Raw genomic sequence first — 14317 nt, forward strand, 5'->3', positions numbered from 1 at the left:
GGGTGACTGACATATATTAAAGACAGTGCTAGGGCTGTGCCACACATAGTGTGGGCACAGATGAGTTTGTGCAGTATGCACTCCTCCTGCATTCTGCAATGGTAGGCATGCTGAGTCACTCAGGTTGGCACAAATAGCGCTTCAGGCCCTGCTGACCCCATCAACACCCAGACCCTGGGTACCACTGCTGCCATGTACAAAGGACTTATAAGGAGGAAGTACTTGCCAACTGGGGATACCAAATTCATAGTTACCAGTTTAGGGGGAGAGCATCTAGAGCAAAAAGTGTGGGGTAACCATTCAAAAAAGGGCACTTTCCTACAGAGATCATCAAGGACACCCTCGGATTACTTGAGCCAAGGAGTATCATAGGGAGTTATGAGAAATTGGGTTGTTGGCTGACTGGGGGTGAGCCCTGGTCAAGCAACAGCTACAATCCCTTGCAGGGTGAACCACAACACGTTTCTAATTTAACCTGTGCTAAATCCTGGGTAGGTTAGCACAAAAAGCAGTCACGCCAAACTTAGAGGTAATGTGTTAAGTATTTATGCAGTACTCAAACAGCACCAGAGTGGAAAAACAACACCAAATCCCAAACCAATTTAGAAAAATATAGAAAATGTTAATAAATTATTTGACACCAAAAACATCAAAATCCAATTAGTAGAATCAGAGCTATGAATTTCAATAGTGTAACATTCAAAATAGCAGGTACTTAGTTTTGGAAAATAGCCAACTGGACGCCTTTAGAACCACAATCAAGGGTCCAAGAGTGGATGGAGACCACATAGGAGGGTTCAAGACTCACTCAGGCTGGGTCCAGGTACGGGTTCAAGATGGTGGGAGCCTGTTATCTCCCTGTGGCTCGAAACAGAAAGCCAGTAAATCTAGCCCTTGGAGTCACTTCTGGAAGTCCTGGGTGCAGCTGAAGATGCGGGGCTCCACAGCAGGACTGGACTCTGAAGGATCAAGGCATATTCCAGGCATCATAGCAGTCCTTTCAGGTACCGCAGCATTCTGGCAGCAGGTCACGGCAGAAGGCAGTCCTCTGAGAATGCTTTCACAGGTCTAGTAGTGAACTGAATAGTGGGTTTGAGAGCCCTATTTTAAACCCTGATGCCCTGCTCCTAGTAGGTGGGAGAAGTTTCCAAAAAGTTCCAGGAGTTTCCTGCCTCCCCGTCCCTGGTTCCTAGCTGGCTGCACTGAAAATACAGGATTGTTAAGCCTGTTGTGTGGTGGCAGAGGGCAGCCTATTCAGGTGAAAGTGGGACTGTGTTTAGCTCTGCCCCTCATCAAGTCAGTCAATGGCCCATTCAGGCTCTGCTAATCCCACTACTGTATGACTTCCTGGGAGGAATTCACAAAGTCCTAACTGTAAGTTACACCCAGTCATGTGACCTAAAGCAGGCTGCAGGCACAGAGGGCTAAGGGTAGGAACATGCTAACTTTCTATTAGTGGCATTTTCAAACTTGTAATTATAAATTTGACTTTACCATTAAAGAGGGTTTATCATTAAGTTCATAGTTACCAAACATGACATAACTACCTACTTCAGTTTATGAACTACAGCTTATTAAATATAATAAGGAATCCCAATGTTATCCTTTGATAGGGGTAAGCCTCACAGTAGTGAAAAATGAATTTGTGAGTTTTTCAGTACTAGGACAGGTAAAACGTAAAAGTACATGTGCTATCTTTTAACTACTCAGCACCCCACCCTATGGGCATATGTTAGGTGTGTCTTATATGTAATAAAAGTGAGTTTAAGGATTGGCAAGCAGTTTTAAATGCCACATCGACATGTCAGTGGGACACTGCATTCAGGCTGCAATGGTAGGCCTGGGACAAGTTTTAAGGTGCTACTTAAGTGGTTGACACAATAAGTGCGGTAGACCTACTGGTAGCATTTAATTTACAGGCCCTCTGTATATGGTATACCACTCTACAGGGGACTTACATGTAAATTAAATATGCCAATTAGGTATATGCCATTCAAACCATGTTTTAGGGACAGAGCACAAGCACTTTAGCACTGGTTAGCAGTGGTGAAGTGCACAGAGTCATAAGGCCAACAGAGCAAAAATCCAGCAAAAAGTAGGAAGAGGGAGGCAAAAGGCTTAGGGGTGACCCTGTAGAGAGGGCCATTTCCAACAGGCGTGAGAGTAATGTCCCAGCAGGCAGCTGCCGTTCACAGACCTGAGCGACATGCTGGTGAATGAAATGACTCTTCACAGTTGTTTCTACCAGTTTCGACTCCCTATCAGTAGTCGGAAAAGTGTTGGGATTGCTTTTGCTTGCAGACTCCTGTACCACCAACCTTTCAGGTGAGGGGTGCTGAGACAAAATAAATGGGTCACATGGGCTGGGAGGTGGCACTGTGCAATTTTGAATGCAGACCAAGGGCCCAGTGCAAGGTTTGGCCAATGCCCACAACAAGGTGTCCATAAGGGCCTTGTTAAATAGTAAAAGGGGCTCAGTGGATATCTGCCCTGGCTGAAGGTTCCCCCTAAGTAGACTGGTCTTGACCTCCAAGGTGGGGAGCAGGAGATCAAAGACTCTGGCCACCCTACACATATCCATGGTGTAGGAAGAAGTCTCCGAGTGGCAAGGCCAGGGGTGGAGAGAAGCGCAGACTAAGAGAGATATCCAGGTCGCCAAGTCTGCTCCAGGTTGTCATAGCGATTCTCCTCATAATGAAGTTGGTCAATCTCATCACCCACATTGTAATTGTTACCCAAATCCATGTCAAACAGGGAATGCAGGGTGTTCTCTTGTCTTTGTGGGGGCAGATCAAGTGGTGGAAGTGGAGCCTCATTGGCAGTAAGACGTGACTCTGCTCGCGGTCATCGCAGAGGACAATTGGAATTTGAAACAGTAGTACATTCTCCCTAGCAAAATCACATTTCTTAAAACATGGACAGACATTTTTGGTTGTTTGTGGACCTGTTTTATTGTCTAGTGGGCCAGTTTTTACTGTTAATTTCTCCAATATTATCACAGTCATTACCTGCAGCATGTACAAATGTGTATGGTCTCGAGGTGGGCAGAGCTACTGAAAGCTTAAGCCAGAACTCTGGCTTGAGCTGAGCATTCAAGGGAGGTGATGTGGCCTAGTGGCTAGAGTTGCTAACCATGCAATACAGCAAAAAAGGTTCAAAGTCCGGCATGTCTCCCTGTGCTGAAAAAGGTGTAACATAGTCCGCGTCGGTTGTAGAGCGCTCTTATGTCTCTCAGTAAGGTTCATGCTATGTAAAACTCCCAAAATTAAAATGTAGATTCCGCTTGTCACCCACACTGCTATTTCATCCTTCATGAATTAAGGACAAAGTATTAACCTTTGATGTCAGGAAGAGATACCCATCTAGTGGCTGAATTGCACAGTGTGAAAATGGAAATATGGGATCAATCCCGGCTTTCCTGTTTGAGCAAATTGTATGATCCTCAGTAAATACTTTCCTTCACTGTGCCCACTTTTTGTTCATTATCACATATGAGCACCTTGAAATACATGTGTTAAGGATGTGCACTGTACAAAAACCTCTTGTGTTTATTTAATAGTTTATTTATCAACCTATATTGTTGTTCGATCTATGGGGGGAATCAGGCGAAAAATGAGGCACACATGACAAATTACATACCTGTTACTTCTACAACAGCATGGTCATCAGGGCAGGGGCAGCAAAGTTTCTCAGTTCATGATGAAAAACATTCACTTTTAATAAATACTTCTCAAAGCAGATTTGTATTCTGTGTACTACAAAAAACTCTTCCAAGTGATAAAGAAATACACTTTTTTCTGAATTATGAAAACACTATCTTCTAACATGAAGTTTGTTGCATCATTTACATGTCAAGTATTTTCAGGGCTCGGCTCTCACTGTTAATTTGTTGGCTTGCCCATTTCGAACAGAGTATCCCTTTATCTTATAAAACACCTATATACAGGGCCAGACTGGCCATAGAAGACATCGAAAGGGTGGGGCCGGTTTTGCAGCTGTGGGGGCCGGTTTTGCAGTGGTGCTGCAATATCGGCCTCCAGTAACAAAAGCAGCTGTGCTTCACATTTGCGACCCCCTTTCCGGGGGCTGGTCCGACAAAATTGCCAGGGCTGCTTTGGGTTTCCAGTCCGGCCCTGCCTTCATAGCCTGTCTTTACAAGGCCAAATGTGTTCTTGTTTGCAAATTATGGGGCAGGTTTTTAGCTATCTGATTCACCAATAGGAGGCCACTTTTATTCCGGCCTATTTTCTGTCTCTGTCCGACCCTGTTAAGGAGTACGTTACCAGAAAAAGAATGGGATATTTGATGTGCACTGAAAGTCAAACTTTCACAATTTGTTTTCCACAGTTTCACAAATGAAATATGAGCTAGTGATGTAGTCACATATAGGAATTAAAGGCGTCACTGTGGACAACATTTATTTCCAGGAACAATAGAGCATGACATCAATTTACACTATCACAGTACCATAATATTTCTTATACTGTACCAAACAGAGCCTATGATATTTATGTATCCCACCTGTAGGGATCCGTAACGGAATGTGATTTCACATGTGAGTACCAATCTTTCTTCCAACTGTAGCACTTTCCGCAAACCTGACATTGGAATGGCTTCACCCCAAGGTGCTTGTTCATGTGTTGCCGAAGATCCCGAGCTTCATAGAAACATTTATCACATCTGGAGTCATAAAAAATAAAATAGGTACGTTAAATAACGTCTTTCAAATACTTCAGTCGACTGTTACAGCACTCTAAGGGAAAAAGCCAACTACATTTTGTTCGTAATACATTCTTCTATCCATCTAAATAAAACAGGTACTCTCCAAATATGTTCCTTTTCAGATTATACCACTGTCAAGAGAAATCTTTTTTCACCAATACATGTGCCTTTTACCTTTCAATCCTATCACGCTTTCCACAGTCTTCACTTTTACCTCCTTAACCCATTATGTGATAAAGCTTCTCCACCCAGTGCTGAGCCCTTTTTAGGTGTGGCTACAGACCACTTTAGCTGTCTGTCTGGTCGATCTAGTGTTACTAATTCATTAAAATACACATAATGCAGGTTTTAGGCCAGTGCCTTTCAGCCACTGGCTGTCTGTTTATCTTCAACTATTTATTGGATGACTTCCCTGTCACTTTGTTATCCTCCCACGCTCAATGGAGCATTTATCTTTTATCAGTTTTCAATTGGTGTAAATTTGTATATCTCCACTATGACGTCAACGAATTTCCTTCCTGTTTCATTTTTTAAGTTGCTTTTACTGTGTTAATCTGATTTCTCCCTACGAACAAACTAGACCACTTTTTTAGGAAGCTTTTGACAACTCCACTAAGGGAACGCGTTATTTAGCACTTTTGCTTTTACTGTACTCATAAGTTTTAAGAGAGGTCTGTTATGGAAACTCGTCTTTCATCAGTACTGCCTAACACAGTTTTTGGACAGCTTCATTATGGAAAAGCATTATTTTTCACTGATTTTCTTACGTTCCTTCTCCTCCATGAACATTTATTTTGTTTATGAAATGGAATGGAATGTTTTTGCTGAGGGATCTAGAGAATTCCTTTGAAGCTCACTTCACCATTTATCCTATTAACGTTTATGTCAGAAAAGCGCTACTCTTCAGGGCCATTGTGGGGAATATTAACTCACCCATACTCTTATTCAATACACATGACCACTCATTCTCTCCTTCCTCATCAGGTCTTTTCGAAATAGGAGCCTAATTGGAGGATAGATGTTCATGGCCATACATTCTGGGTCCCTCACTCGCCTGGCCCACTCTGGAGCCACTAGGATAACTTGGATATGGTTGTTTCTGATCTTCTCAGAACTTGAGCAGGAGAAGTAGTGGTGGGAAGGCATACAGGAGTCGCAAGCTCCACCCAGGCGAAAGGAATCTCAGAGCAGAAACGTCCTTGGGAACTCCAACTCATAAAAGTTTGCACACTGAGCGTTCTTGGCAGTGGCAAAGAGATCCAACCAAGATTTTCCCATTGGTTGAACATACCTTGTGCCACCTCTGATTGCAGCCGCCCTTAGTGATCTGCTATGCAATGTGAGCTGAGTTTGTCCGCTCTAGGTTTTAAATATCCCGCCATGGCTGTATGACCATGGTTATGCCTGATGACCCAGACAGACCTCCTAGCACAGGACTCACAACCCCACTCCTTGCCTGCTGCAATACTACACAGCGGTGTTGTTGTCTGTGGGTACCCGCAACCGTTGCCCCTGGATGGGCAGGAGGTAGGCTTTTGATGCCAAGTGAATTTCCCTATAACTCCAACAGGTTGATGTGGACAGGTTTACACCAGAGATCAGAGTTCTCTGATCTCCAGATTTCCCAGATGGCTGCCCCAACCCAGCAAAGATGCATCAATCACGATTGTTAGCTCTGGGTGAGGTAGGGAGAGGGGTCTGCCACTGTTCCAATTGTGGTCGCAGCGACCACTACGGATCTTTTGCAGTTCCCTCAAACATCTGGATAGAATCTGAAAGGTTCCCTTGATGCTAAGCCCATTGAGACTTCAGATTCCACTGCAGAGCCCACATGTTCCACCTGGCATGGTCCAAAAGTAGGATGCATTACACCAGCCTCAAAGCTGCTATCATAAAAACCCAGGTCAAAGGTTGAAGGATCGGAATCATAGTCTGAATGTCCTGCACTCGCTCAGGAGCAGGGAAGGCTCAAAACAGCACAGTGTACAGGATGGCTCCAATGAAGGAGAGCATCTGTGAAGCAGTCAGGAGTGACCGGCACGCTGATGTAAAATCCCAGTGATGTGAACAGGTTGGTCATAGTCTGGAGGTCGTTTACAAATGTTTGAAGCGCGCTTGACTTTAGCACCCAGTTGTCAAGTTACGGGAAGGTTGGTATTCCTAATCTTGAAAGGTGTGCAGCAACCACCACCATCATTTCTGCGAACACTCAAGGTATGCTGGTAAAGCCAAAGAGGAGCACTGAGAACTCAACATGCTTGTGGACTACCTGAGAATGTAGGGATCACCTGTGGGACTGCAAAATGAGGATGTGGAAATAGGAGTCTGTTGCTGTTTAAATATGAAGCCAGACTTGGTAAGTGACTGGACACATTTATTAATTATCAAAATACAAGAGCCACCTTGAACGCGTCCTGTCGGCTCTCCGCCAACCGCCGGTCCCGTCCTCGCGACCACCCCTGCACGAGCCCATTACGAGCCCCGCATTCCAATAGCCCCACATTCTAATTCCAATAAGCATAACATACCATTTCTTCCCTCTTTTTTTTTTTTTTTTACATACAAAAAAATACTTGCTGAATAACAAAGTTTAAGAACAGGAATTTGTTTCTTATTTTTACATAACCTAATCTTACTTGATAAACTATAAGGAACCAATGAACTGGTAAAAAAACAGCACAAAGATAAATAAACCTAAAAGTAAAGGAAACCATAACAAAATATATTCTATATTTTTTTTAAACCTCTACCATAAAGTCTGTGAGAGACTCCACCAAAAAGTTTGTGAGTCCCTAATCATGACGTCTCACACATCTGATCTTAGTTTCCACTGTACAATTTTTTTCCGGGTACACCTACGTACACACATTTCCCCAGAGTCCGTGGCTCCCCTTTGGGTACTTGAACTAAACGAATCTTTGACCTGTACAGTAGGACCTTTACTACAACGTCTTTCACATTCTTTACTACTATCACTCTCACATTCAGCACCTTGAGAAGAGTCTTCGGGTATCTTTACAGCCTTGGACAAATTCCACCACCGACCTCCATCAACCATTACTGCATTGCCACACATTTTTCTCATTCTAACAGGTTCACTGAAACAAGCATTACCTTTTTTAACAAACATACTTTTTTTATTCGCACTAAATCCCCAGGGCAAATCATACGCAGTTTGGTGGCTTTGATTAAGTTGTATCTCTTCTACATACGTTCCTGTCCTAAATCCACATATTCCCACTTGTAAACACCATTCCTTACACTCATCCCCTTGCTTTTCATTGAACTTGCTAACCAGGATGGAAACAAAATGAAAGTTGGTTTACGACCTCAACGCTTCAAAAGGAGACACCTTAGTCAAGGAATGAGGTGTAGCACGATAAACCCATAACATGGTCTTACCTGCCTCTTGGATGTCAAAATTGTTGTGTCTAGCCCATTTTATGCAATCTCCAACTACTCTATTCATTCTCTCAACCAAACCATTGGTTTGAGGACGATATAGAGAACTTTTCAAGTGCCTAATGTCAGACTGTTGTAAAAAACTCTCCATTTCAGAATTAACAAATTGCACTCCATTGTCAGAAATAATGGCTTCCCTGAAACCTTCACGCATAAAAACATCTTTAAGGAAATTGACTGCATTGGTCGCAGACGGTGTGGCAGAAAAACAAACCTCTGGCCACCTACTGTGATAGTCCATGAGAACAAAGGCATCCCGCAAATTGTGAGGGAGAAAATTAAATGGCCCAACCATGTCTATGCCTAGCTTCGACCAAGGTCTTTCTGGAATATCATTAGGGTGCAAAGGCGGTGTACATACTTTCAGCCCCTTCTCAGCAGTATTACAAATCACACATCCCTTGACTACAACATCCACATCTTTATCCATAGATGGCCACTAGTAATTCTCTCTTAATCTCCTTTTGGTCATTGTTGTTCCAAAATGACCCTCATGTGCTGCACTTATCAAACCAGAACGTATACCGTACGGCGGAATACACCGCTCACCTCTCAAGAGTATCTGATCTTCTACGGAAATCTAGTCCGCCATTTTACAAAATGGTTGTAAAGACAAGGAAACATTCTTTTATTTCGGCCAACCACTGATCACAAACTCTTTAACCTGGGCTAAAACTGGATCATCACGGTCCGCTACTTTCCAATCAGTTTTACTGAAAGCCTTGCGCATGGGAAGATCCACACTGGCAACAAAACAGTCTTCCTTATCTTCTTCTGCATCAAACTCGTCCAACTCAACACTGGGTAATCTAGAAAGGAAATCAGCTCTTACATTAAGCTTACAAGGTAAAAACTTAACCTCTATGTCGTATTGCAAAGGTTTTGTGGTAAGACGAGCAATTTGTGGGGTAGTGTAATTGGTTTTGTCACCCCTCAGAATATATAGTAGTGGTTTGTGATCAGTCACAATTACAAACCTTCTACCCCAAACATAACTTCTGAAACTTTTCACTTGCCCAGACACATGCCAATAACTCCTTTTCTATTACGGAGTAATTCAACTCGGCTTCCCTCAACACTCTAGAAGCATAACTAATAGTGGCTTCTCCTTGCATAGTTTCTTGGACTAGCACAGCACCTAACCCATACTTGCTGGCATCCACCATGATCTTACACGTTAAAAGGGGAATCATATGAACGTAATGCTTTGGCACTGGTCATTTCCGATTTCACTAATTCAAAGGTGTCTTGACAACCCTTGTCCCAAACAAACACTATTTTTCAACATATTGGACAAACACTTCATTTTGGAAGCATAATCAGGAATAAACCTGGAGTAAAACTCAGACAATCCCACAAAAGAGCACAGCTCATCCTTATTTTTTGGATGGGGACAATCCCGAATAGCATCGACTAAACCAGGTCTAGGTTTGACGCCCTCCGAAGAAATAACACGTCCCAAAAACTCAATCTCTCTCTTCCAAAATTCAAACTTTTCCCCTTTCACAACCACGCCATTATCCTCAAAAATCTGTAAAACCATCTTGAGCACAGTGTCATGTTCTGCTAACTATTTAGCAAAAATGAGGACATCGTCCTGGAACACCAGAACCCCTTCAATATCCCTCAACAGTTGTGACAAAATACGCTGGAAAACTGAAGCTGCTGAGGCAAGACCGAAAGGCATCCTGCGAAATTGAAAGCTACCAAAAGGCATGTTAAAAGCAGTGTAATGTCTAGAGTCCTCTTCAAGGACCACCTGGTGATAAGCTGAAGCTAAGTCAATCTTAGAAAACCACTCAGCACCATTGAGTTTCTCCAACAAATCATTAATTCTAGGCAGAGGAAAGAGTCAATCCAGATCTCCCTGTTCAAACTCCTTAAGTCAACACATAAACGCATTTCGCCATTGCTGAAGGGAATTGCTCTCAATTTGTGTTTAACAGGAATGGCACCTTGTTTGATTTTAATTCTATGTTTGAAGCCCTTGATACATCCCAATTTCTTCTCAAACACACTGGGGAAATCTCTATGTAGGGTCTGGAGATCTAAACCACCTTGATCTTAAACTACCATCACCTGCTCGCTCGTACCCGGCTTACGTACCATACCGAAAAGGCCCTGATGGAACCAACCCAGAATGTTAGGCCCCTTGACTCCTACATACACTTTTCCCCGGATTTTGAGCCCCTTGAATTCCAAAATGTCTTTGATAAAACCCTCAAGTTCTATCCTGCCTTCATAGGAAACTGGAGCTCTATCAGGCGGAAACAATTTCCTAGAACCCCATGTCTTCTTAAATAACTCTGATGTCACCATGGTGATACGTGTACCAGAATCCACAAGCAAGTGTAGGGGCTTACCCCCTACAATAATATCCACATAGGGGTCTACACATTCCTCAGGATTCCCTGCAATAGCTTATTCATCTGTGACCACAACAATCATATCACAGAAGTCACTCTCCAAATATTGGTCTGAAACCTCTCTGGCTTCACAGACGCTGTTAATTTTGTCATTCTTGTTCACACCACTTTGACACACTTTAGCAAAGTGGCATGTACGACCACAATTGTGACATAAAACACTCTTTGCCGGGTAACCCTTAGAGTCCTTTGAATGTGGAAGATTTCCACATCTAAAACAAATATTGTTTTGTTTGAAAAATTTATTGTTCACACTCTTGTTTTCTTTACGCGTGGAAATGACGCTGACACTGACTTTCTCTTCTTCTTTGCGCTGTACCGATAATTCTTTAAGAGATGCTTGAGCAAGTTCAGTACTCTTAGCCAGATTGATTACTTCTTCCAGTGACGGGTCACCCATCGTAAGTAGCTTTTGTTGAATGTGTCTGTCAATGCAATGTCCTATGAGTTGATCCCTGATGAGTTGATCCCGGAATGCTACAAACTGGCACTGCGCACACAATTTTCGAAGCGCACTGACAAACTCATCAATAGACTCACTCTGCAACTGGGATCTCTTGAAAAATTTGTGGCGTAATACGACGAGGCTCGGCTGTTTGTCAAATCTCAGAACAAGTTTTTTTTACTATTTCCTGGTATTTGTCCAACTCTTCGCCTTCTGCAACTTCGACATCAGGGAGATGTTTTAAAGTTTCTCGGCCTTCAAAGCCTAGGGAGTGCAGTAGCAGAAACTTTTCTCTCTGAGGTCTGTAGCGTGAGGCACCAATAGCACCCAAATAAGTCTCAAATGCGTCAAACCATTGAGACCATAAAACTGGAGGTTCTCCTGTTGACTCTAAAAACGGTGGAGGAGCAGTCACAGACTGCATCGTGCTAGACACGTTATATCTTTATTTTTAATACACTTGGATTTGTGTGTTATGGAGTAAAGTCTGTAAAACTAGAGAGAAACTGCACTCCAAATGTTTATAAATAATGCAGGTAAAGTGCTCTCCAATGCGTTTTGATTGTGCAGCATTAATTATAGTCACCAAAAATTAAACGGATAATAAGTAAATGCGGATGTTAAGTAAATAAAATGAGGCACGGCGAGAATTTCATGCGTTGCCTAGCAACAGATCCACACAATAAGGCTCTTCCGTAAGAGCTCTCCTGTTGCTAGGTTACCCCGTAAACAGCTCATAGCGTAAGCGACGTTCGGTGAGAACGCGCGCGCACACTCTCCTCGCGCACACTTTGCTCGCGCAAGCAGACAGTGTGGCAGCACGCGCTTGTTAAGATCAGTCAAAAGTCATAAAAAACGACTTCCGATGAAGTCGCGAAATGGATCTCACCGCCTCCGAAAGCGAGGAAATTCCTTCCACGTCGTCCGTTCCGCTTTGGTCCAGGGAGAATGAAGACGTGCGAGAAACAGAAACTTGAATGTGCAGGTCCTAAGGTGGCTCCAACCGCTCGTCGCCAAAACTATGTTGCGGTTTAAATATCAAGCCAGACTTGGTAAGTGACTGGACACATTTATTATCAAAATACAGGAGCCACCTTTAACGCATCCTGTCGGCTCTCTGCCAACCGCCGGTCCCGTCCTCGCGACCACCCCTGCACGAGCCCATTACGAGCCCCGCATTCCAATAGCCCACATTCCAATTCCAATAAGCATAACAGAGTCCTACAGTTCCCAATGTCACCATCCAGCCTCTTGAATCCAGGTCAGACAGAACTTGGGCCGCGGTGAGCTTCATGAATTTATTCTTCTTGTGGAAGAAGATCATAGGGTGGAGATCTAAAATAGGAATAACATTTCAGTCCTTCTTTGGCATCGGAATTAATGGGAGTAACAAACAGACTCAACTTCTGACACTGGCACCTTCTCTTTAGCTCCTTTGTCCAAGGGAGCTTGAACCTCCTCCTGCAGAATGGAAAAGTGGTCCTTTAAAAATCGTTTTGGTGTAAAAGGCATGTTCGGAGGGGTGGAGAGAAAAGGTAGGGCATAACAGTTTTGGACAACTTAAAGTACTCATCTGTCAGATGTAACAGTTCCCCACTCGTGGATGTAGTAGCTGATCCAACCCCCTGGATGATGACAATGCAGGAGAAGACAAATTAAAGTGGTTCTGCAGTATCAACGGATGGAACATATTAAGTAGTTTGTTGCCCTTGGGGGCCTGCATATTGGCAGACATACTTCCATCCTCTGCCTTGAAAGGCCTGAGAGGTCTGTTGTTACTGAGGCAAAGCTTGTTGTAGCCTTTGCTGGAACCCCATGCAGAAGTACTGAAAGGGGCAAAATGGATGGTGCTACGTTTTCGCCAAAGTCAGCACTGTGATTGGAATGCACGTGTTGGGTTCTGTATATGCACCCAACAAAGAAAGAGTGGCTTTCCTCTCCGTCCCACTTTATTGCAGAATTTGGCTCCACTGGGGTTGTGATAGGAGGTGACTGGAATCTTGCCCTTGATCTGCATACTGACCAAATGGGAGATCATGACAAATGCAACACAAAGGACCGTGCGCACCTGACTGATATGGCGGATTATGGCATGATGAACCCATGGAGTGTGCTCCATCTCGGAGACAAATAATTTACCTATGTCTCGAGTGTCCATAGTTTCTGCTCACGGACTGATTATTACTTGAAGGCCCCCACTTCACTAGCCATCTTATAGTACTGCAGTATTCAAGATTGGGGTTTATCCGATCTTGCCCTGTGCTTTTGGTCTTAGACTTGAGACTCATAGCCCCAACGACCCAAAGCTTGAAACTGAACAATGCCCTTTTAGCTATTGGCACATACACAGAAATGAGCCGCACACTTACAAAAATATTTGGCACATGAGAACTCAGTTAAATCCACACATCCTATGGACAGCGAGGAAGGACGTAATCTGAAGTGCCCTTATGAGGGACTCTGTAATGCACAAACATGAATCTCTGGACAAGAAGAAATGGATTAAATTAGAAGAACTTGTGCTGATAAAATATTATAAGCTCACCCCTCCCCGCCACTTCTCTCAACTGGAGGGAGAAGTTGGACTAAAATGCACTATTTACCTCCAGGCTGGAATACGCCCTGCTTCGCATGAAATTAAAGCATGATGAGCAGGGAGAAAAGGTGGGCAGGCTACTGGTAGCTCAGCTCCATCAACAGGAGGTGCATCTTGCAATGCTGGCGATCACGGAAGAGTCTGGGAATCAAGTCACACACCCAGTGCTGATAGCAGGCACTTTCCTCCACTGAGTGTCCTTTCTTGAACTGAAGTTCAAGATAATCTTATCAGGGAATCAGAGTTTCTGGCACATGTCTGCTTCCCGACTTTGTCACAGGTGGGCAAGCAGGTTCTGAGGGGAGAATCTTGGAAGGTGAGATAGCCGCTATTTCAGACATACCTTACAGCAACACTCTGGGAGATGATGGTCTCACCACTGAATTTTCCAAACTAAATAAAAAAATAGTGATACCCCTGTTCAAGGTCTTTAGAGAAGCTGAAAAACGGGGTGGACTTCCATGGAATGTAACAAGGCACTCATCAGCCTTATCCTAAAAGGACCCTACCCACTGTGCCAAATATCGTCCGATCTTGCTCCTTAACACAGACGTAAAAGTACGGGCCAAGGTACTGGCGACCTTGCTAAGGAAAGCCTCCCAAATCTTGCTCACCACTCACAGGTAGGCTTTGTGCCAGGCCGGACATCTAAGGAACACATGTGGA

General features: G+C 43.7%; 1 protein-coding gene across 3 annotated transcripts in view; it reads right to left on the minus strand.

Moving 5' to 3' along the window:
• Positions 1–14317, minus strand: part of ZBTB11 (zinc finger and BTB domain containing 11) — a 1413389-nt gene that overhangs the window by 266684 nt on the left and 1132388 nt on the right. For all 3 annotated transcript variants that reach the window (XM_069204794.1, XM_069204796.1, XM_069204795.1), the window contains exon 9: positions 4522–4680. In XM_069204794.1, the coding sequence (XP_069060895.1) occupies positions 4522–4680 (159 nt within the window). The remainder of the gene's footprint in view (positions 1–4521; positions 4681–14317) is intronic.

Source organism: Pleurodeles waltl, chromosome 8, assembly GCF_031143425.1.
Source record: "Pleurodeles waltl isolate 20211129_DDA chromosome 8, aPleWal1.hap1.20221129, whole genome shotgun sequence".
Lineage (NCBI taxonomy): Eukaryota > Metazoa > Chordata > Amphibia > Caudata > Salamandridae > Pleurodeles > Pleurodeles waltl.